At 32.3% G+C, this 24,296-nt stretch overlaps 1 protein-coding gene across 1 annotated transcript; it reads left to right on the forward strand.

Annotated features, from left to right (window-relative positions):
* The first annotated feature begins 2,402 nt into the window (after positions 1-2,402).
* LOC120081972 lies at positions 2,403-5,301 on the forward strand. The gene is made up of 3 exons (XM_039037158.1): positions 2,403-3,013; positions 3,773-3,836; positions 4,729-5,301. The coding sequence occupies exons 1-3, from the start codon at positions 2,490-2,492 to the stop codon at positions 5,176-5,178; spliced, it is 1,038 nt and encodes a 345-aa protein (XP_038893086.1). The 5' UTR covers positions 2,403-2,489; the 3' UTR covers positions 5,179-5,301.
* Positions 5,302-24,296: the final 18,995 nt, after the last annotated feature.

Below are 24,296 nucleotides of genomic sequence, written 5' to 3' on the forward strand. Positions count from 1 at the left end.
ACCAACAAACTTAAGTTTTAAAGATCCTCTAATTCTAAAATGATACTTTTGTTAGGTGAAAGTACTTTTTGTTATCTAGTTTACTCTTTCTAAACTGTTTTAATTATAAACAGTTAAACAAATTAAAGTGATTAGCTATAAATTATAATCTCATGTACTTCTAAATGCTTACCTTTAAAGTCATGTCTTTGAAACATGGATTTATTTCTTATAATGTGAACAACCTTATTTTTTTTATTATTTATTGCATATTTGATTTGATTTTTTTTTAAAGGGAAAAAATTCGTCGTGTTCATTTATTTATTGGTTTAAATCCTATTTTGGTTCTAATTTGGTCTCTACACTTTCAGAAGTGTTTATTCTAGTCCCTAGATTTTAAAAAAATGTCTACTTTAGTCCCTACCATTAAGATTCTGTTAACTCTTAAACATAATGGTGAGATGACTTATATTTTGAATAATTAGGCTACCAAATAAGTTACCCATGCTAGAAAATCTAGGGTTTCAATTTTCAATTAGGTGGTAAAGTAATTTTGTCGAAAGTCATTTTGCGTCCAAAATTTGATTGTTCACCATTTTTGTACGTTGGTTGTTGATAATTTACTTCACCCTCATCTTGCTCAACCCATGTAAATGCAATTTCATCCTTAAACAGATTTCATCTTTAAAAAGTTAACATAATCTTAATAATAGGGATCAAAATAAATATTTTTTAAAACTTCAGGGACTAAAATGAGCGTTTTTTAAAGTCCAAGAACCAAAATAGAATAAGGTTTAAAAGTTATGATCAAAATATTATTTAAACCTTATTTATTTTTCCTTTAAATCATTAATGTAATAAATATGAGGACAATTGTTTTAAATAATAAAATTGTTGAAAATATTTTTAAGTATAGTAAAATGTCACTATCAATCAACGATAAAGTATGATAGACGTTTATCAGTGAGCGATAGACCGCAATCTAAATAGTGACATTTTATTATATTCGTAAATAATTTAATTTATTTTTCTTTATTCGAAAAAAACACTCAACATTATTTTCACACACCTTTTGTCAGATTTTATGAGGAAGAAATTTTAATAACTATTTTTTTTTTATTCCCAATAAACATCTATCCCTAAGATTCTCGTCATCTTTGGTTTTATTAAAATATTTTGTTAGTGGACTACATACTTTATATGTAATAATAATATTTTTCATGCATGTTTGTCGAACACAAGTTATATGGTAATTATTTTTGTCTAAACCATATAATTATTTATTTATTACTTTTTTTTTTTTGTGCTACATGCTTTGCTTTCAAATTTGGAAATCTAATAAATTAAAAATTAAGATCAAAATGACAATATTGATTTTTTTATGAAAAATTATTTTAAATGACCAAATTACTGTAAATATCTATAAGTAATAGTAAAATATCACAATCTATCTGCGATAGCTCATTTCTATGTCTATCATCACATAGATAGATAAAATTAGTAGTCTATTGCGGTGTATCATACGTAAATTGTGGTATTTTATCATTACTTATAAATATTATGGTTCAGTTTCCTATATTTAAAAATAGTAATTTTTTTATCGAGATAGTAAATATTACTTATTTTGACAATTTTGTTTAATTTTCTTCCAACCTCTCTAGTAGGAGTGTTAAAAAAAACACGATGACTCGAAAAAATCGATCAACCCAACCCAACCCGTTCGGTTTGGGTTGGGTTATGAATTCTTTTGTATTGGGTTGGGTTCAGATAAATGAAAATTTTATGGGTTGAGTTGGTTCATAGGTCACCTAAAATAACCTAAAATAACCCAAACCATCTTGAATCAACCTGAACTTATTATTAACTTTAGATTGTAATTTTTTTGCTTATGTACAATTAGATATACATATATTTATTTTAGTTTTTTTTAATTTTATCAGTTTTTTGGATAATTTATTCTTCCAAAACTCCTAAAAAGTTTTTTTTTTTTTTTTCACTTTGAAAAAATATTATACATTGTATAAATTGAAATTGAGTTGTTAATCTTAATTCATATATGAAAATGGTTAAATCGAGTTTTTACATATTAACATTCTACTTCCTTTTATAAAAAATAAAAAAATAAATAAACGACCCAAATAACCCAAACCAATCCAATCCAAATATTTCATGGTTGGATTGGGTTGAGTTCATTTTTAAATGAGGGTTATTTGGGTTGAAAAAATTTACAACCCGAACAATTGGGTTGGGCCTAAAAAATTCTTCAACCCAACTCAATCCAATCCAATTCACGAACACCCCTACTCTCTAGTGACTCCTTTTATTTTTGAAAAAGCATGAAATTGTTGCAATTCTTAATCTTTTTTTTTTAAAGAAAACTTAATTTCAAAGACAAAAATAATTAACTTTTCTATTGATTTGGCCTATTTAAACCTTCAAAATCTCTGTCTTTCCCATCGTGAGATATATTTGAATAGAATAACTTTGAGTTGTCTTGTGTATACTCATCAATGGCTCCTCTTTTGCTTCTTCAAGGTGAGGATCTACAAAAGCTCGCAAGAGTAATCCGAAACAAAGAGATCGATATAGTGAGCAATCTCCCTTTCCAATCCGAACAAGAACAAGCAAAATATATGAGGGAGGTGGGAGATAATTACCACGCAACCATAAAACTTTTGGACGATGCAGATGCCATCAAGCAAACGTTCAAAGACGACGAAACTAAATCTTCGATTGCTCATGAACTGTATTCTTATGTGGAAAAAGCTGTTAACATCTCGCTCCAAGCAGTGAAGAACTATGCACTTCGAACAAACTATCTGTCAAAGATTGGTGCGCACTCTGAAGACATTTTCGAAGCATTAAAAACCTTAGACCCAAACAATGTGACCAATGTAGCTCGTTTGGCCAAGGAGGCTAATCAATATAATGAGAGTATGCAACAGATCATGTTAAACCATCAGAGTCCTGCTTCACGCAATTTCTCCAAATGGCTAAAGGACAGTGGAACTAAGTTTGAAGACCTTGTCACAAGGTAAACTTACTCAACCATACTTTCTGTCTATTCATACATTTTCTTACTATAATGCTAATTAATTAGGTACGATTCAAGTGGAAATAGACTTAGTTTTTAAAAATAAAAAACCAAATAGTTATCAAACAGAAACTTTTTTATTCAATTTATTTTTAAAAAGTTTAATTAATTGCATGTAAACAGTAATATTTTTAGTAGGGAAAAAACAGTAAACTTTATCATTTGAAAATTGTTAGATGTTTTAAGTTTCATTCTTTATTTATATATTTAGTGTAGTGTTGTTTTCAAATATAGAAAAATAAACTAAAATATTTAAAAAATTTAGTAAAATTTTAGAACTATCAATAATAGACGCGATAGACAGTGACTTAACTTCTATCAATGTCTATCAGCGTCTATCATTAATAGTTCTAAAAATTTTGTAATATCTTGTAAATATTTTCAACCATTTTACTATTTGAAAATTTTTTCCTTTAGTGGATAGTTTTTTTTTTTTAATTCTTTTAATTATAAGTTATAACAAATATAAGATAGGGTATGATGATTTAGATCTTTGAATTTCTGATATTGAATGCTCACATTAGTTAGTGGATAGTTGGATAATGTTGTAAATATTTTAATTTATTTAAATTTTGTAAATATTTTAATTTATTTTTCTATATTTAAAAATAACCATTTAATATAATTAAAAAAAGCTAATCTTTTTAGAGTGCTCATCTCAACAAAGTCTCCTAACATTTCCAATGTGGACACATCTAGGTACCAAAACAAACGTGGTTTTACGGGACTATTCAAGAATTTGGAAAATGAAGAAAAGCTTCTGGTAATTAAATTTCTTGTAATAATTAGGGTTGTTTTTAAATAAAGAAAAATAATTCAATTTATTTATAAATATAGCAAAATTTTTACTAACTATTAGTGATAGACCACGATATATCGTGAATGACAATAGATGTCTATCACAGTTTATCACTGATAGACCGTGACGTTTTGCTATACTTAAAAATATTTCAATAGTTTTACCATTTAAAATAATCACACTATAACTGAGAGCATTTAGATTCAATTTGTTGTCATTAGAGGTTGTAAGGTAATTTGCTCTTATTTCCCTTTTCTCTAATCTTACTTCTGTTTTCAATTCTTAAGAAATCTCCTTACGAAAACAATCCTTCCTAAAAATCGAATGCAAAATATTCAAAGCATAAATAAAAATGTTTGTCGGTTTGTTTATTAAATTTTAATTAATAAACAATTCATGTTACAAAAAATTTAGATTAAAAATACTATAATGCTTATTCCATTATAGTATTTAATTTTGACTTATGTATTTTCAATAAGATTTAAAACTAGCCTGTACCATTGAGTTAGGTTAACGTCAAGTTGAGTCCACAGGTGTGCATATATATAAATATATATATATATAATTTGGTATTTTTCTTTGCCAAGTCCACTAGATGCTAACCCTAATTTAATGGTTGGAACCAAAAGAATATAGTGACGAAAATTGGACATTTAATGATATTTTAATAAAAAATTGAAAACAAATTACTAATTTAGTACCTTTCATATTTTATAAAAATATTTTATGAAGTAAAACATTAATTTTTGTAATTTAAATGTATTGAGTAGAATTAAAGAAAAAAAGGGTACTAAAAATAATGTAGGCAATAATATCCAATTCCTATATGTTATCTTTACATGGGATTTGGACGTAGGTGTATAACGACATAATTGTAGCTTCTGGGCGAGGAAGTGTGATAGCGGACACAATATCAATTGTGTCTGGTGTAGCAGGCATTTTGTTTCTCATCCTTGCAACAGGAATAATGGTATGGGACATCTTTACCGCTGAACATGTTCTACAGACAGCAACAAAAGATGTAATGGTGACTGTTGCGACAGTGGGTGGGGCAATGGTCGGACAAGTTGTGGGAGCTGCTTTGCCAACTTTAGCTGGCGTTGAAGCTTCTTCTCTATTTTTGATGGCTACTGCAATTATAGGCAGCATTGTGGGAGCCTTTGTGGTAGGTGCCTTTGTTGGTTGGTTGGTTGATCATATCTTTAGCTCTGGAGGCCATTATCCTCCCAGCACTGATAGCCAGACTTGCTATGTCGCCCCATTGCCTGATGGTGAGTCGATTGCACGTCAAATATATAATCAGTAGAACTCTATGCTTATTGCATGAGTCTCTAATGACATAAGTTGACAACAATACTACTTGTAAGTTTATATGAATAATTATGATGGATAAATAACCTTGTTGGTTCTATGGAAGGAACATATAAGTATATTAATATATAAATAATTATGATCTTTTATCCTTGTTTAAAACTTGTCTCATGCCTCACTCTAAGTTACCATACTAAATCTACAACGTTGCATCTTGGAAATAGATTCCAACTAAACGATAGAACCCTTTGTCAATCTCTAAGAACATTTTTCAAATAAGTGGCTAGCAAAAACTTTCGTTATAAACTTTAACAAACTCATGTTCTTTAAGATTAGCATAACCTTCCAACTCAAGCGTGCAGTCGCCGAAGAAAGGAATGAAATCAATGAAATAAGCTTAGAAAGCGGAGATCTAGAGAGAACTTGGAGAAAGAAGAAAGAAAAGAATTGTATGTCTCTTCCAAAAGCTAAGAGCATTATTTAAATAAAAATAATTGAAGAATTAAAAGTAGGAACCGTTCTAGAATTAATTGAGATTAATCCTTTGAATTAATCACAACCAATTAATTCTTGGAATTAATTTCAAATGGTAATAAAAAAATTTCTCATTTTCTTTTCTTTTGCTATGTTAGTTATTCCAAACAATCCCTTCATGAATAACTAGCATAGCAAACAAAACAACCTATTTTCTAAGCAAAGTTAGGAGACCAAACTTAAACATCAATATCTTAATGATTCAAATTGATACATAATGAAATGAAGCAAAAAATTTGTTAGAGAGAGTGAATTACCTCTTGAACTTTCAATAACTATGGTCGAGACCCCCACAACACATTTACTCCTTAAATTACTATTGATTCCTTAATAAAAGTGTGATATTTGAGGCCATGCACATAGAACCGCAGGTCAACGTGAAAGCTCTAGAAAATTATCCTTAAACTTTTTCGTAGAAGGCGATCAGACCTTTACAATCACGTTAATTTTTAAAGGTTTTAGTTCTGTCCATCAAGTCCATACTAGGACCACCCAAATGAAGGGTTATGGACCATCAAGTCTAAGACTACCTAGATAAAGGGTTATGGACCATAAAGTCTATCGCAATAGACAACCCAGATAAAGGGTTATGAATCACTAAAATGGTTTAAGCCTCATACTTGTTGAAAATTCTAGAATTACTCTCCTTGTTAGGCCTTTAGAGGGTGTTTGATGGCAATAAAATCAGAGATGAGTTGAGTTAAATTGGTAATTATTATATAGAGAGTTAAATTATCTAGAGAGTTACATTGTCTGTGTTTAGTGTGCAGAGTTGAGTTGAGTTGATAATTATTGTTTGTGTTTGGATGTAGAGTTGAGTTGAGTTGGGGTATCTGGTGTTGGTTTTGTAAATAAAATTGATTTTGTCTTTTTCTTTTTCTTTCTTTTTCTTTTTTTTTTCTATTGTTGATTTTAATTTTCAACTAGGCATATTTTTCAAACTTTTCTAAGATAAAAATAAAAAAACTTCCAATTCTTTTTTATTCTCAAAACATAACAAATTCTCTCCAATGTATTCATATACATAATACAAAATTTTAAATTCAAATTTTTAAAACACTAATAGAAGTGATTATTCCATTAAAAAACCCAACTATTCATTAATTACCATAAAAATTAAAAAGAATTGAAAGGACTAGTGCCATCAAATAAAATTATTGACATTGTTTTAGATAGAAAGGATGACACTTAAATGTTAATCTTAGAAAAACCAAATTCTTACAATTTAAATCATAAAATCAACAATTAAATAGTCTTTTTTGACCAATTTGTGGAATATGGATTTAACTTTTTCTAAATTCGGTGAAATAATTTTAGAAATATCGATGTCTATTTTTTCTACTATTATATTGCATCAATGTACAAACTATCCTTTTTTAAAAAAAAACTTGAGCCATAATTTTAAATTCCACTATTTCATTAGAATTATGTAATATTTGAAAACATCGAGGGATAGGTTGTTTAAAACATATCCTTGAACTTTTGTTTAGTGAAATAACAATAAGACGTCATATGTAATATTTTTTAGATTTGAGAGAAAATGAAATAAAAGAAGAATAATTAGATATAAAAGAACAATCATAGAAAGAAAATTAAAAAAGAGAAAGGAGGAGTTGAGAAAGAAAAGAGAAAATAAAACCCATACGAGCCAAACAGAGAAAGAAGAGAGAAAATGAGAAAGACCAACCAGACGGCGAGAAAAGAGAGAAGATGAGAGAAGGGGAGTAAATGTGAAGAGAGCATGAGAGGGAGAGAAACGACAAAGTAATTGAGGGAGTTGAGAGAGTAATGAAAACGCGTTGGAAAACGAGTGAGAGTAAAAGTGCTAAAATGATGGGTAATTAAACTCACCGTTTTATTTTTATTAGTGGTTGTCGAAGTTGAGCACACGAAGGTGGTAGGCAGAGTATGTCGCTGAAGATGCTTGTGCAAATGCGGAAGTCAGAGTTTTTTTTTTTTTTTTTTTTTTTTTTTTTTTTTTTTTTTTTTTTTTTTTTTTTACTAAGGTAATTGTTGGAATTGCTTGTCGGAGTGTCGTCGGAGGTGGTTGCTAGAGCTCAAAGTTGGTCGTTGGATTTGGCCACCCGAAGGTGGTCATCAGAGTATGTCGCCAGAGTGTGGTAGCGATAATCGCCAACAGAGACCATTGGGTGGAACCATTAAAAACATTGGAGGGAGCGAGAATTTGGGAGAGCTTGGGTGAGTTAGTAAAATAACCAACTCAACCCTACCAACATTTAAAGTTGGTTGTCAAACCTTGAGTTGGTAAAACCCAACTCTCCTTGGTTGTCAAACACCCCCTTACTGAAAGACTCTGCTAAATTTCGATCAGATATTACATACTCCAATGAGATAATCCTTCTTTCTGTAATTGTTTCACAACTCCATGTTTGAGCAGTATATGCCTCCTCTTGCCATCATACACACTATTCTTGGCAATTCCTATAGCAACATATGAATAATAATATAAAAATATTGATATTGATGCCCCAATAATGGTACATCTCCCAGTAGGCTTCTAAGCCACTCATACTCATGTCCTATTAATTCTTGAGCAATAAATTCACACTTCCATGAAATAGCTCCTTTACCCAATAAGAACACATCCACTAATAAAGCTTACTTCGTCATTCTAAGTTACCGAGTTTGTATACATTACTATTCTATTATGACAGAAAATATTAAAATGCAAAAAATAATTTAATGTATCATTAAGATACCTTAATAAACGATGAAGAGAAATCAAATGATCTTTATTAGGATTATGTGTATATCTACTCAATATTCTTACAACATATGCAAAAATAGGTCTAATTTAGTTCATAAAAGCATAATACGTTCTATAATCTTTGCATATTCAGATCTAGAAATACTATCTTCCCTATTTTTCTCAAGATTCATGCTAGCATGATAAGGAATTTTTATAGAAGTATCATCAAAACAATCAAATTTGATTGTCATAAAGAAAGAACCATTTTTAGTTTTTCTTTTCTTCATACCAAGTATCACATTACCCTCATCTAAATCGTTCATTTCAAATTGTGAGGACATAAATAACTTAGTATTGTTATTTATATCTATGCTTGTATCAAAGATCAATAAATCTTTATCATACAAACAGATAATCACACAAGCAACTTAAATAAATTAGAGTAAACACATGTATCAAATGATATTAACAAATATTCACATAATTAGCTCAAACAATTTGAGTAAATGACTTCTTTATATCCATGTAATATATTATACAAATGCTATCAAGACATTATACTAACTATTTCAAATATTTTAGTCACATGAGAATATGCATCAAAATATTTGATGATCCATTTAAATATAACTTGTTTGTTTTCTTTCAAAAATAGAAGATCCATGTTTAATTCATAATATCTCTTTATAAGTTGTTAAATCACATAACAATCATAAATAATCAATCTTATTTTCACTTTTCAAGATCTTAGATATTCTCAATAGATAGAGACTTTTATCTAACCAGTATGAGACTTTGGTCGTATTTCCATCAATCCTCCCCTCGATCAAAGGACCAACTGATCCTCCCCTAAAGCAGCCATCCATCCATCTCACTCTTATCTAGGCTAACTCCTTTTCACCAGAGCATACTACCTATTTGATAGAGTGTGGATCATATCATAACTACTTTCGAGGTTCTACTACATCTTTGTTCGACATCTAAGAATTATATCAACATGATAAACTAAGGACACGACTCTAATACTATTTATTAAGATGACATCTCTCCAAATAGTTTCACAATAGTATGATATTGTATCTACTTTGGACATAAGTCCTCATGGCCTTGCTTTTTGGCTTGATTGAAAAAGCCTCATATGAACGAAGATAGTTATACATCCATGAAAAGTCCTTATAAAATATCGACATATTTTATAGTTTAGACACTATCTCAAATTACCATCAATTCTACAAGCTTCCACATAAAAATGATGAAATTTACGTATTTTTATACTACAAACAAACTAGATGATAGTAAAAAATAATGTTATAGGGGCAAACTCAACTTAAATGTCATAATAATACATTTCAACTTCATGAAATTTAATGGCGAAACATGACAACTGCATAAATTGTGTCAAATATAACACACAAGAAATATCATTTCCATTCATGCTAACATGTTAATAGACATGCTCAAGTAGATCACGATAGCAACCCATCTAAGGCTTGAAAAACAATACAACAATATTATTCTTTTCTTGTCACATGTGCCATGAGATAATTTCATAGTCATGAAATATACAAATATACACTTATTATATATATATATATAGAGAGAGAGAGAGAGAGATAAATAGATAGATAGAAAGATAGATAGATTAAATATCATGCTCAAGTGTAGCAATAGGATAAAATTGCTAAATTTTCATGCAATCGATAAAGATTTGAAATATCTTTGATGATCAACAATGCAACAAAACCACATATTAAAAAAAAGCTCTATCACAAGCACATATAGCAATCAACATAAATTAGTCCCACTATTATGCTCTTCACAAAGTGGAAGCTCAATATGCTGAGTTGTCTCTTTGTCTCTCAAATCATGCCTTCAATTGGATGATTTAGTCAAAATATCATTTCGAAAATAAATGCAAAAATATATGTGAGTCATTAATTTATTTTACCCAATATCTTCTTTTTTATTTTCTTTCTCAATTTGCATTGCAAATTATTCCAAATTTCATACTTTTCGCAATCTCAAGAATAAAAATATGACTCTCAAAATTTCTTTCTATCAACAAAAATGAAGGTATCATGATTAAAATTAAAATAAAATGTTTCACCAAGAAAGTTGGAAAGATGAAACCAAATGCTTGATAAGAAAGAAGTGAATTTCTAGCAATCTCAACGAACTCGATGATATCAGAGAAAGTGAAGAAATCCAATATAACTATTAGGATTTATATTAAAGTCTCAACCGATTAACTTCTTTGATCTCAATATTGCATTAAAGGCTCATAGATTCAATCACCACATAGAGGATATAAGTATAAAATAAACAAAACTAGAGCTAATTCTTCCTATAAGAAAACTAGCCAACCAACTAATTCTCCCAATGAAATTGGTCTTTCAGCACTTTCAAATCAGTAGCAACATCGATCAAAGGGGAAAAAAATATATCACATCCTCCTTAACCATTCTTCAAATCTAGCCTTTCTCTATTGTGGAAAATAATCACAATACGGGAATTCACAAATTTCAATACATAGTCCATTGCATTGTCACCATTTATCACCTACAATTAAGCATCATGCATTTATTATTGTGTCCACTTGGTACCTTCCTTATACATTATCTAAGAAGGCCAAATGGATCTTCTTAATTATTGTTTTTTTTTTTTTTATTAATTTTCTTTCCTGGTAGAAAAAGCCTAGTGTCCAAAGCTAGAATGATTTAGCATGTTCGATATTGATACAATAACGAAAAAGTTTGATCTTTTCTATTTATTCTATTCAAGTTAAATCGCTTTATCTAGATGATATGAACATCGTCCTTTATTTATCTACATTCGCCACTCTTAATATCAACATTATTAAAAAAAATCTTTAATTTTTCCCGTATAAGTTACTCGTTATTTCTTACTTACATTTACAAAAGCTAGTGAAGTAGCCATCAACTAGTTCCTATACCTTGAAAATTAGTGAATTTCTCATAGGCAAAATCCTAACAGATCAATAAATTTAAAAAGAATGGAATTGAGCACCACATAGATAGTCCTAATAAGGGGAAAAAGTTAGATGATGGAAGAAAGAGAGATAGTGAGTGACAACATAAGCAAATTCCAACGTGTAACCAAAATGCATCATTACCAAAATCCAAACGTGTTAATTGATTACTCACAGAAGCAAATTCATCTCAAGAAGAGTGTTAAGGAGAACATGTTGAAATTAACTTTATAAGTCTATTATAATTACTTTGTAAAGCCCTATAAATATACATCATACCTTGAGAAAAATAGAAAGTTCTTCTTGTCACTTATCTGTAATCTCCAAGATCTTTTCAAGACTAAATAATAAATCAGCTCCTCCGTGGATATAGGTCTTGTTGTTGCCGAACCACGTTAAAAGATTAGTGTTGTTCTTCTTCTTTCCTTCCCTTTGTACTTTTTGCTTACTAAATTCTCATCTCCTTCTCAATCTTCTTCTTCAAATTGAAACAGACAACATTTTCCTTCTTTTTTCTCCTCTCTCGAGCTATCTGACTTGAAAGAAAGCAAAATAAAAGATAGTCGTTCAAAGCAATCTGATTGCGTGAGTGCATAGGTCTAATCCCAACCATTATCGTATAAAGCCAGATTAAGCCTTCACATGGATTATGCTTTCAGCGCATGGTTTTCGGAGAAAGGTTTTTACTTCAGCTGTTTTGAGCTGAATAGCTTGCAAGTTTGGGCCTTGGTGTAACTTTGACAAGCCCATCAAAGACTTCAGCACAGTCCGACAAAGAGTCTCATTGATCTACATCATCTCTAAAGCCCAAAGTTCTCGGCAATTTCTTTCGCAATATTGCATAGACTTCCTAAACCTTCGTCATCTGGGCTACTTCTGCTGAAATTTTAAGAGCTTTGCAAGAAGAACATTTTTGGATTTGATCGACATTGGGTAGAAAGGAATTTTGCTTCTCAATTGTTATTATCAAATGTCGATCATTGTTATGTCGTGGATAAACCACTGCTTTGAAAGCAAAATTCTTCCCGACCTTGGCACTAAATTTTCTATGCCAGTTGCTCCCAAGGTTAACACAACCTCCCAAATCAAGCATGCATTCACTGAAGAAAGGAATGGAATGAAAAATATAAGATCTAGAGAGAAAACTCGGAGGAAGAAGAAAGTAAAGACTTTCATGTCTGTCCCAAAAGCTAAGAGCACTATTTAACGAAAAATAATAGAAGAACTAAAAGTAGAAACCGCTCTAGAATTAGTTGAGATTATTTATTGGAATTAATCACAAACAATTAATTCTTGGAATTAATTTCAAACGATAAAAAAACCTTCTTTGGGTTTCTTTTCTTTTGCTATGTTAGTTATTTTCAACAAGGTAATGATGTCTACAAAGATTCAGTTACTTCGTAACATTTAGTTAGAAAGTTGTTTACATCTCTAATCTATGTTAGGTTAATTATCAACTCTAGTTATTTCTTCTTCTCTGTATAAATGCTACTGATATGTTATTTTATAAAGTTGAGAGGAATTTAAATTTTTTTGAGGCTCTTTATGGTATCAAAGCCAAAGACTCTCGTCTTCGATTTTGATCTCTTCTCACTAAATCGATAATGACCATGGTTGATCAGCAACCTTCTCAGAATTCCTCCATGTTTCTACTCACAACTATCTGCAACCTTGTATCTTTTCGTCTTTATACAACCAATTACGTCCTCTGGAAGTACCAGATTTCACAAATCTTTAACATTGTAGGCAATGTTTGGTTTGAGTCTTGATTACGAAATTAAAATTGCTTGAAAGTAAATGTTGCAAAGTGTAAATTGTAGGCAATGCGATCGTTAAAAAAGATAAATTAACAATGTTTAAAGAGATCTAACGTGGGTAGTTTCGGAAAGTCTTCCCTAATTAGTTACTTGATCATTGAACTCATACCATTCGATTTTTACTTAATGTCTAAACTTAGTCAAATTGATTAGTAATGCTAACCAATCGTCTTAATTAACTAATTAGTCAATGTCAGTAGATGAACTCATGTTAATCAATTGAACTAATTGCATCAAAGTCTAGAGTTATGTTAAGATGAACATCTAATTGGTAATGCCTAATTAGATGCCTAATATGGTTTTTCCCTTGGCTGATTAATCAATGTTTATTGAATGGATGCCTAAAAATTCACAAGCAAACCTAAACATTTGCTACTTCATGATTCATTAACTTAATAATTACAGATTAAGGCCATGTCTACTTTCCAATAAATGTAAACTATCAATCATAATATGTAAAGTGGGACCGATTTGAACATGTTTCCAGAAAATTAGTTAACAATATTCAGTGAATTATGAATAATAAAAAAAAATTATGACGATTGAAGTCATTTTGATTATAGATTAGTAGCACATGATCTAAGTGTAAATCTCTAACTAAAGATCATGCAATCGTGACTTGTTTGTGAAATATTCTTAAGATAAGATGATCAATAGAATTCATTTAAGAGGAAAATCCATAGACAAAAGTAGAAATTAATTCAGATTAAGGAAAATGTCTCACAAGTTTACACAAAAGAGAAAATACTCCTATACCCAAGGTAGAACTTATGTGTTTAGCTGATAATCATCCTTGAAATTGATGCATAGTGATTAAAATGCGTAAATACAAGCCCAAATGAGTAAAAACTAGAAGAGAATGAAAAGTTGCAGAGGGAAAATTTGGAAAATTGTTGATGATTAGTGCTTATGGCTAGAGTTTAATTTATTAAAATTATGCCAGCGTCGCAGTGTTGTAGACATTGAATAAGAGTGTTGTGTTGTGGAGTGTTGTGGCACTCCTTCCACGTGCGCCTAATCGTTAATTCTAGTACAGCAGGGCAACAGGGCAGTGCTGCGGCACTACCATTGAGCAATGTTATTGTGAAACGCGCATTGTGTCGTAGCACCGTGGAGCAATGCGGCGCGTCAGGGCAATCAATCCTTCTGTGTAAAGTGTCGTGTCACAACGTCATGAAGCGTTGTGGCACTTCACACCTACTTCACATTTTGCCAATGGCGCCACAACAAATGCCTTGAAGTGCTGTGACGCCGACCCTCAAGGGCTCATTTGCCTTTCTTTTGTCCTGGTTGATACTTCAAGACTCCATTTAAGCTCGTTTTAACCTAATTTTAACCATATGGGTCGATTATACATCAATTGTGTCAGAAACTTATAAACTCAAAAAATAAACATCTAAGACCAAGGAACAAACCTGAATTAAGTTAAGCGGGATAGCACATTGAAGGTGCTGTCAAACCACCCCCAAATTGATTTTTGATCGTCCTCAAGCAAGGTAGAAACATGCAATCACACAAATAATGCTCGCTTAATTGTAAATTTTGTTACTCAAGTTTTATCAGTCTTTTAAAACAAAGATTGCAGTCAACAATGAAAACAAATCATAATCAATGAATAAAGCAACTCTTAAAGATAATTCTAGATCTATCCATACATGAATGAATTGAAAGTCTTTCTATTTAAGGCTAAACACTCTCGAAATGGTTTATATAGCTTTCGATTCATTTTCTCTCTACTTTAGCGCGGATGATCTAGAACTAAGTTTCTTAAATTCAAAGTGGTAATGACACACTAAAGAGAAAAACCAATTTGTTCCTAAATTCAATTCATTCTCTCTACTTTGGCTTGAATAATATTTAAATTTGATTTAAATATTTAATTATATGAATAAAGATCCTTGTTGTGTAATTAATATTGGATATTAAATTATGTTAATTAATTAAATTATTTTATTAATTAAATTTTATTTAAAATTAATGGTTTGAATTAATTTTATTTAAAACATAAAATTGTAATTTTGTTTTCAATTAACGTTTTGAGAAGTTAAATTAAATTGAGAAGTTGATTTTTTAATAAATTTGATTTTGAATCAATTTTAAAATTGTGAGTGGGTTTATCCCACGTTTGGCACTTTTAACACAATCACTAAAATTCCACCACATTCTTTAAGTAGGTGGTGTCTTCATTTTATGCAACTAGCTTGCATAGATGAGGTGAACAAAACTCAGTCCAATTGCTGAAATTGGAAGGCCATGCAAAATGATTTTGGTATTGGCTTTTGAGTAAGAAGAGTTCTTCAACTCAACATGAGTATTTAGTCTTCTCCTCACTAAACTTCCCAAAATTCAGCTCATTTTGAATTCTAAAATTCAATCTAAGGTCCTAGAGAAAAGTAGGGAAGATTTAGTGGGGGTCTACAAAGTTTTTGTTGAGGAGATTCAAGCTCAATTTGAAGATTAAAAGAGTTCTTCAAATGTATGTATTGAATGAGTTCGAAGAATCACGAGTTTCCACATAATCAATGAAATCCCGAGGCTATTGAAAAAATTATAAGTTGGATTGGGTCAAGTAATTAAAGTCGCTAGGGCCTAACCCAATTCAAACTCATGGTGAAATTTTGGGCTAAATTAAAGATAAGCTCAAGCCCAGTATTTCGGTCCAACAACAAATGGGCTGAAGCCCAACTTTAGCCTAAATCAAATTTTGGCCCAGTAAAGTAATTAGGCCCAAGCCCATGTAAGGCTCATTAGAAACCTCTATAAATAGAGGCATTATCTCTTAATTTGGGAGAAGGTTGGAAGTATTGAAGGCAAAAGCTCTTTGAAGATATGAAGTCTAAAGTTCCAAGGATCTGAAGAACATAACTCCTCCGAAGCTTTGAAGATCAGAAGTCACTAAAGCTCTGAAGATCAGAAGACATATCAAAGCTCTGAAGATCAAAAGATACTAAAGCTCTAAAGATCAAAAGATATATTAAAGCTCTAAAGATTTAAGCTCTCAAGATCCAAGACTTAGGCTCTCAGGTGCTGAAGATCGAAACTTCTAAGGCTTCAAAGACTAAAGTTCTCAAATTTTGAAGAACTGAAGATCTGAATTATTTGAAGCTTTGAAGATTAGAAGATTTCAACAAACTGACTGTATCTTCACAACCTACGAGCTGAAGATTCAATCTCCTCAAAACTAAGAGCCAAGCCCAAGCCCACCTGTGAACTCTATAAATAGAGAAGCTCTCCTCATTTGGAGAGGTCAGGAATTCTACATTCTAGAGAGCCTAAACCACATCGAACTAAATAAAACTAGAAATATTAATTCTAAATTTGAATGTAATAAAAGCACTTTTTAGATACTTTTCAAGTTTATCTCAAATCTTGCATTCCCATCAATGGTTGGTCGTATAATACGCGATGAGAAGTCGTTAAGTTCAGGGCTGCATAGTTTCGCATTGGAATGTTGTGATCAACAGCCACCATGATAGGGTTCTGCTGTTCATGACCATGTATTCCATTTTTCCCAGGCCAGTTGTTGTTCTGGTTGTTATCCATATTCCTTCTTCTTCTGTTTCTGTTTTGTTTTGCTTTGCGATGAAAGGTTCTTTCAATTTTAGGATCAATATTGAATTCAGGTTTAGTACCCATACTAATATATTGTTTGCCACTTTGTTGCTCAAGCCAGCAATACACCTAAAATCAAGAAGGTGCCTACAAAAACACATTCAAATAATTGATCAGTTGTCCCATCCCCAGCTACGGCATCAAAAACTTGTTGACTTCAATGCCGTTGACATGAACTCTGGTAGAATGACAAGTATAAACAACCTACAAGTTTCTCGGTGTGAGCCAAGGTCGAACTCAGGGATTTGTAATTGTGAATGTTTGGAGAATAACATACATCTGAAAGGACTAAAATAATTATAGTAGAGTCAAACATCATGCCATTAAAGAAACCATGCGATTAAATTATCTAAACAGGCAAAGAAATCTCTGAGTTTAATTCTGAGAAACTTATATAGACAACAACTTTAACGTGTAAGGAAATCTATAGAGAAGCAGGGTTTGGGGGGAAGTCGATACCAAATCCATAAGTTTAGTTCCAAGGTTAATCCTAGCCCGCAACATCCATTCATCGTACACTTCTCGATGGTCAACCACATTTGTCATATCCCTATGACACATGAATGTTGTTGCGTTGAGCATAAGGTTATTTCTACCTCTAGAAACACTTCTTATTTTTCTTAATGAGATCCACAACTACTTACCCTCTTGGGCAATTGGTTGTAGTTACATGACTCAATGAGTTATCATAGGCAAGCATTTAAATTTCACACACTAAGCAAACAAGATTAACCCTCAGACGACTTAGCTTATAGCATTAAGCTTCTCTCTTAGCCCATTGAGATTAGTTACTCATGATGAAAGAAAAAAAGGCAGTAAAGAGAGAAGAGATAATGGAAGTAGACATGATGATATTGTAGGATTGTATCAGCAACAGTGAAAGCACAAGAATCACCTAAGCATTCAAATTCACTAATTTTGGCAAAGTATAACACATGCTCTTGCAGAAAACAAGTGAGTTTCAAGCATACCTCTTGTAGAACTTCTTCAAAGCTCCTTCTTCAGTTGTTATCTTCTCCAAATCCTGTTGTAGACCACCTCAAGATCTTCCTCACTATTCTCTTGGTGCTCTAGATTGAGTTGTGGGACTCAAAACAAGCTTGAATCAAGGGATGAAGGAGAAATGTTCACTGTAGTAATCTTGTTGAAGAACTCTTTCTTCAACCCGAATTTTCTCTAAAATTCTCTATAGATTGTATGCTAGATTTTCACTCCAATCTCTTCATTATATTGCAAATCAACATGCAAAGGAGAGGCTTGTATGAGTTGCAGCTCATGCTTGGAGAAGACAAGGCAAAGAAGACTGCATTTTGTGTGAGCTACTTGAAAGATGGATAATGGAAAAACCAATTTTTCCATTTGTGTGTTTTGTTTTCTCTTTTTCAATTTTATCTCAAAAATAAAATTTTGATTTTATTAAATCTATTTTGATTTTAAAAATGAAAAATTTAATTAATTTCATACATTAATTATTAAATAAAACTTAATTAATATAATATCAAATATTAAATTAATTTTAATATGTATTCATCTTTATATATTTAAATCATATTTAAATATATAAATTTTACTATTCCGTTTAATTCTCAAATTAAACATGTAATTATATCTCATATAGTTAATAATTCCTTTAATTCTAATTTGAACCTTTCAAATTAACTTATCACGCTATTCTAGAGCTACTCTGTTACGAGCTAGTAAGGGGACCTCGTGGACCTATAGATCATGGGCTCCAATGATCCGAGATTAATTGGCTAAACTCATTAGACCAGATTAATCCCCATTCGTTAACTAATGGTTCAATCCACTAAAGCCCATACTTGCACTCCCTTCACTGTGGATATATTATGTCCACATGATTTAACCATAATCAGCAAGTTGACCATTCACAGGTTGTTCGTAATAACGGTTAGGTCAAATATCTGTTTACCCCGGAGATTATGTCTTATTCCTCAAGTCCCTACTGATCCTCTAATGAACAACTGGTTTGTGATCCAATCACTAAACTAAACTCTCTCATCCCAGTGAGAGGGTGGGGCCCCTTGTTCAAGACTTGGATTCAGTACTTTAGAGAATAACCTTTCTTCTATCCCTAAATCGGGTAGGCATGAACTTCTTCTTGCACCCTATGTCTCTAGCTATCTATCCAATCTTACCCCTGAAATGGGAGTCTTATTGTGCCGACGCTGTTGTGCCAACCCTCTCCTATGCAAATCTAAGGGCAATCCCAAAGAAACAGGAATTCATAATTAGCTCAGGATTAAGATCGAGTTACCTAGGTCATCTAGGTGAAATAGTCAGTCTTATACAATAAACGACGTTATATAGTAAGAGTGACTTATTTCTTGGTCCTGATCTTATGCAAACTCATTGCATGAGACGCTCCCACTCCTCATGTCATAACATATACGAATTAGGATCACATTGTATGTAGTACTTTACAACTCTTTGTAACAACTACAGAGTAGGCCGCATCCAATGGTGTTACCAGAATAAGGTACCCAACCTTATTCATGTACCATAGATCATTTGACTATTTTCTCGAACCTGATCCACTCTTATGTTTCCACATAAAGTTCAAGTACTCATACAATAGTCATGGGTCTTAGTTTATTGGATTTGGACTTTCATACAATTTATGAAATGAATAACAAGTATATTGATTATAGAAAATATTTATCATTTTACAAAAGGCGAGTTTTTAGGACATAAAACCTAACAATACTCCCACTTGGACTAAAACTCCAGTGGATCAATATATACCAATATATATAATGTTGAGTTTACATGGAGAGAATAAAATATACAAATACAATAAACTAGGGCATTAAAATACCCACAAATTCTTCCACTTGCCTTAGTGATACAAAACTCGTAGACCTAGTCCTACTAGGTGACCCTCGAACACTTTAACGGAGAGGGCCTTCGTAAATAGATCAGCTAAGTTGTCTTGGGAAGCAATCTGAGTGACAACAATGTCTCCTCTGTATACAATCTTCCTTATGAGATGGTACTTTCGTTCGATATGCTTTCCCCTTTTATGGCTTCGTGGTTTCTTTGAATTTGCAACTGCTCCACTATTGTCACAATAGAGAGTGACAGGCAGGTGCATGTTAGGAACTACGTCCAGATTTGTCAAGAACTTTCTGAGCCATACTGCTTCTTTTGCTGCTTTGCTTGCAGCTACATACTCAGCTTCCATTGTGGAGTCTGCAATACAACTCTGCTTGATGCTTCTCCACACAACTGCTCCTTCGTTTAGAGTGAACGTTGACCTCGAAGTTGATTTCCTCGAATCAATATCGGTCGGAAAGTCAGAATCTATGTATCCAGTCAGTATCAGATCCTTAGCACCATACACGAGCATATAATCTCTTGTTCTCCAAAGATACTTGAGAATGTTTTTAACAGCAGTCCAATGGTCATGACCAGGATTGGACTAAAATCTACTGACAATTCCTACGACAAAGCATATATCGGGACGAGTACACAACATTGCATACATCAAACTCCCAACTGTAGATGTATATGGAATTCGATTCATCGCCTCAACTTCTTGAGGTGTCTTAGGACTCTGTTCCTTAGACAGGTGAATTCCATGCCTGAAAGGTAAAGAACCTTTCTTGGAATTTTTCATTTTATACCTATACAACATCTTGTCTATATAAGATGCTTGAGATAATGCTAATGTTTTGTTCTTACGATTCCGAACTATTTGGATTTCAAGAACATACTGTGCTTCTCCCAAATCTTTCATTTGGAATTGTGAAGCCAACCATCTCTTAACGTCAGCTAGATATTCTACCTCATTCCCAATGAGTAGAATATCATCGACGTACAACACCAGAAAAGCGACAATTTTATTGATGATTGTCTTGTATACACAGGGTTCGTCAACATTTTGTTCAAAGTCATAAGATTTGATCGCAGCATCAAATCTCATATTCCAGGATCTAGAAGCTTGTTTTAATCCTTAAATGGATCGATTAAACTTACAAACCATTTGCTCTTGACCCTTATATATAAACCCTTCTAGTTGAGACATATAGATACTCTCTTCAAGATAGCAATTCAGAAAAGTTGTCTTGACATCCATTTTCCATATTTCATAATCATAAAATGTGGCTATGGACAAGAATATTCTAATAGACTTTATCATGGAAACTGGAGAGAAGGTTTCTTCAAAATCTAACCTCTCTCTTTGGGTAAACCCTTTTTTCCACAAGTCTAGCTTTGTAGGTCTGTACCTTACAACGTTCGTCTCATTTTCTCTTGTAGATCCATTTGCAACCAATGGGTTAGATCCATTTGCAACCAATGGGTTTTACCCCTTCAATTTGATCTACAAGATCCCAGACATAATTGAAATACATAGATTCTACTTTAAGGTCCATGGCTTTAATCCATTGGTCTTTGTCTACATCATTCATTGCTTGATTAAAAGATAATGGATCTTCTAAACTATCATCTGGTATGATGACTTGAGTTTCAGTTAAACCCATGTACCGGTCAAGCTGTTGCACAACCCTCCCACTACGACGAGACATTCTCAACTCTTGAGAAGGATGTAAAATATCAATTTCATCAACAACTCTTGTTAACGGACCTGCTCTATCAACAACTCTTGTTGAAGGACCTACTCGATCAACAACTCTTGTTGATGCATTTTTCGTTTCTCTGGACATTTCTTCTATTACTAGCTTACTGCGAGGTTGATGGTTCTTTATATAATCTTCCTCCAGGAAGGTTTCATTTGTCGAAACAAATACTTTATCTTCCTGATGATCATAAAAGAAACCACCTTTTGTTTCTTTTGGGTAGCCTACAAATAGGCACACTTTTGAACGGTGTTCCAACTTTCTAGGATTTTGCACCAACACATGTGCTGGATAACTCCAAATTCTGAAATGACGTAAATTTTCTTTACGTCCCATCCAGGGCTCGTAAGGCATTTCAAAAATACTTTTCGAGGGAACTATGTTCAAAATATACACCGCAATCCCAACTGTGTATCCCGAAAATGAATTTGGTAATTGAGCGTAACTCATCGTGGAACGAACCATGTTCAACAAGGTTTTATTTCTCCTCTCTGCCATACCGTTCTGCTAAGGAGTGTCAAGGGTTGCGAGTTGAGACTGAATTCCATGTTCTATTAAATAGTTATGGAATTCTATGCCATATACTCACCACCTCGATCCGATCGAAGTATTTTAATATTTTTACCTAATTGGTTCTTAACCTCAGCCTTATACTCTTTGAACTTTTCAAACTTTTGGTGCATTAGGTAAACATGCCCATACTTGGAATAATCATCTGTAAAACTGATGAAATATTCACATCCTCCTCTTGCTCTAACATTTAGAGGCCCACAAAGGTCTGGGTGAATCAACTCTAGGGGTTCTTTGGCTCTAAGACCTTTTCTAGAAAAAAGATATTTTTGTCATTTTACCCTCAAGACAGGACTCACATGGTGGTAATGAATTGTATTCCAATTTATTTAGAAGATCATTCTTAACCAATCTCTCAATCTTGTTGAGATTTATGTGACCTAGTCTCAAGTGCCAAAGATAGGAATTTGGAGAAATCGTCCTCTTCTTATGAGTCCCAACAGTTTTAAACATCTCTATGTTCAAAACAGCTTTGACCTCAGTTGGTTTTAACATTTACAAGTTATTTTCTAATTTTGCAGAACAAATATGTTTATTTCCTATATTGATGAACACTTCATCCTTTTCAAAATAAACTTTATAATTTTGTTCTAGCGAACAAGAGATAGAAATTAGATTCCTTTTCATAGAAGGAATGTAATATACATTTTTTAAATAAATGTAATCTCCTGTAAATAACTTCATATCTCCCACTGTTTTGGCTGAAATAATCTCCCCGGTCCCTACCTTAAAGACTGTTCACCGTCTATCAACTGTCTCCAGGAACTTGTTTCCTGTGAGATAGTACATACATGATTAGCGGCACCTGAATCAATTATCCAGATTTTATCATTTTCCACTAAACATGCTTCGATAACAAGTAAATCATATTTATCTCGTTGTTCGAATTCAACACTCTTATCTATATAATTCATAATTTTAGATGAGTTGGAAGATAGAGGACAATCCTCTATTAAAACTCTGTTAGTGTAATCAACTGCTAGTAATTTGTTTGTCGATTTGATTTTACTGTTATGTACATCGGAAGTGAGTTTTCTAGAAGAATTTGACATACTGATCAAATTCAAATAAATTCTAATTAGAAAATTGTAACGAAATCCAAGATCAAGTTTTAGCAAAAAATAATAATATACCCATAACCATTATTTATTTGTAACGATACTTTAGTGAGTCAGAATATGTGCTATCGTGGGGCAGTCAGATACTCCTTCACTAAAACAAACAATTTTGACCAAACACTATCCGCAGAATAACTCTTATTCCTATAGTTGTTTAGTTATTGTTTTGGTCAAGATCTTTACTAACAACTTAGTAATTATTGTAAGTGTGACCCGCTATTTTCAAATCTTATAGAACGGTATGAACTTGCCTCCAAAATAGAAGAAAACATCCAAGATAGAACTATAAGAGCCTATTCATTTTACTGAAGCCTGGGTTGTTTCGAATCCTATGTTACAACCCTCCGTGGGGATAGCCGTCACTAAACGAATAGCAAAAGGCCACTTAAAGCTAACCAGCAGGCGCAACATAGGAATCTCATGGTTCAGACTAATGGAGGAGACCGTAGGATATATTGACACATATTTTTCACCCACTTACTATGAACTACTTCCTCCCTTTACCTTGATATTGACTCATACAAATCACTCTCCGTAGGGAGGCCACTTCCAGGGTGACACGAAGTGTCATATGAATCTCATGGTGTAAACTATGTAGACACGTGGCAGTTGAAATCTATTTACCATATAATAGACTTATGTTTGAACAACTTCCTCTTATTCACCAAAATCTAGATTTAAGCTAAAAATACTTTCCGTAAGGAGGTCACTTCCAAGGTGAGCGAAGTATCGCTTAAATCTGGATTGTGAATTCTTGGAGACGTGGCAGCAATAAATAACATATCGTATATGTTATTAATCGCCCACTGATGTTTTCTAATAACTCTATCATATAGAAGTTATTAAACTGTTACTGAAGTGTTCTATTTTGGGTAGATTTATACTTAGGTTCTTTTCGGCTAATAAAACAACCCTAAGTTTATGTGATTTATCCAAGTATAACTCTTAGAATTGGATTTTAACCTACGATGTCTAGGTGATAAACCATTTTATTACCTCACATCACTCACGTATGCTCATAAAACCGGTTACCAACCCTCAATAATTCGGTCATAATCCCCAGGTAGGAGGTGTTTCGTAAACCTTCAACTTAAGTAGCCCCATCCTTAGACAAGATTATATATAGGTTGAGTTTGTAACCAGGTTTTATAAGTTTTAACAATTA

Source organism: Benincasa hispida, chromosome 7 (genome assembly GCF_009727055.1).
Source record: "Benincasa hispida cultivar B227 chromosome 7, ASM972705v1, whole genome shotgun sequence".
Taxonomy (NCBI): domain Eukaryota; kingdom Viridiplantae; phylum Streptophyta; class Magnoliopsida; order Cucurbitales; family Cucurbitaceae; genus Benincasa; species Benincasa hispida.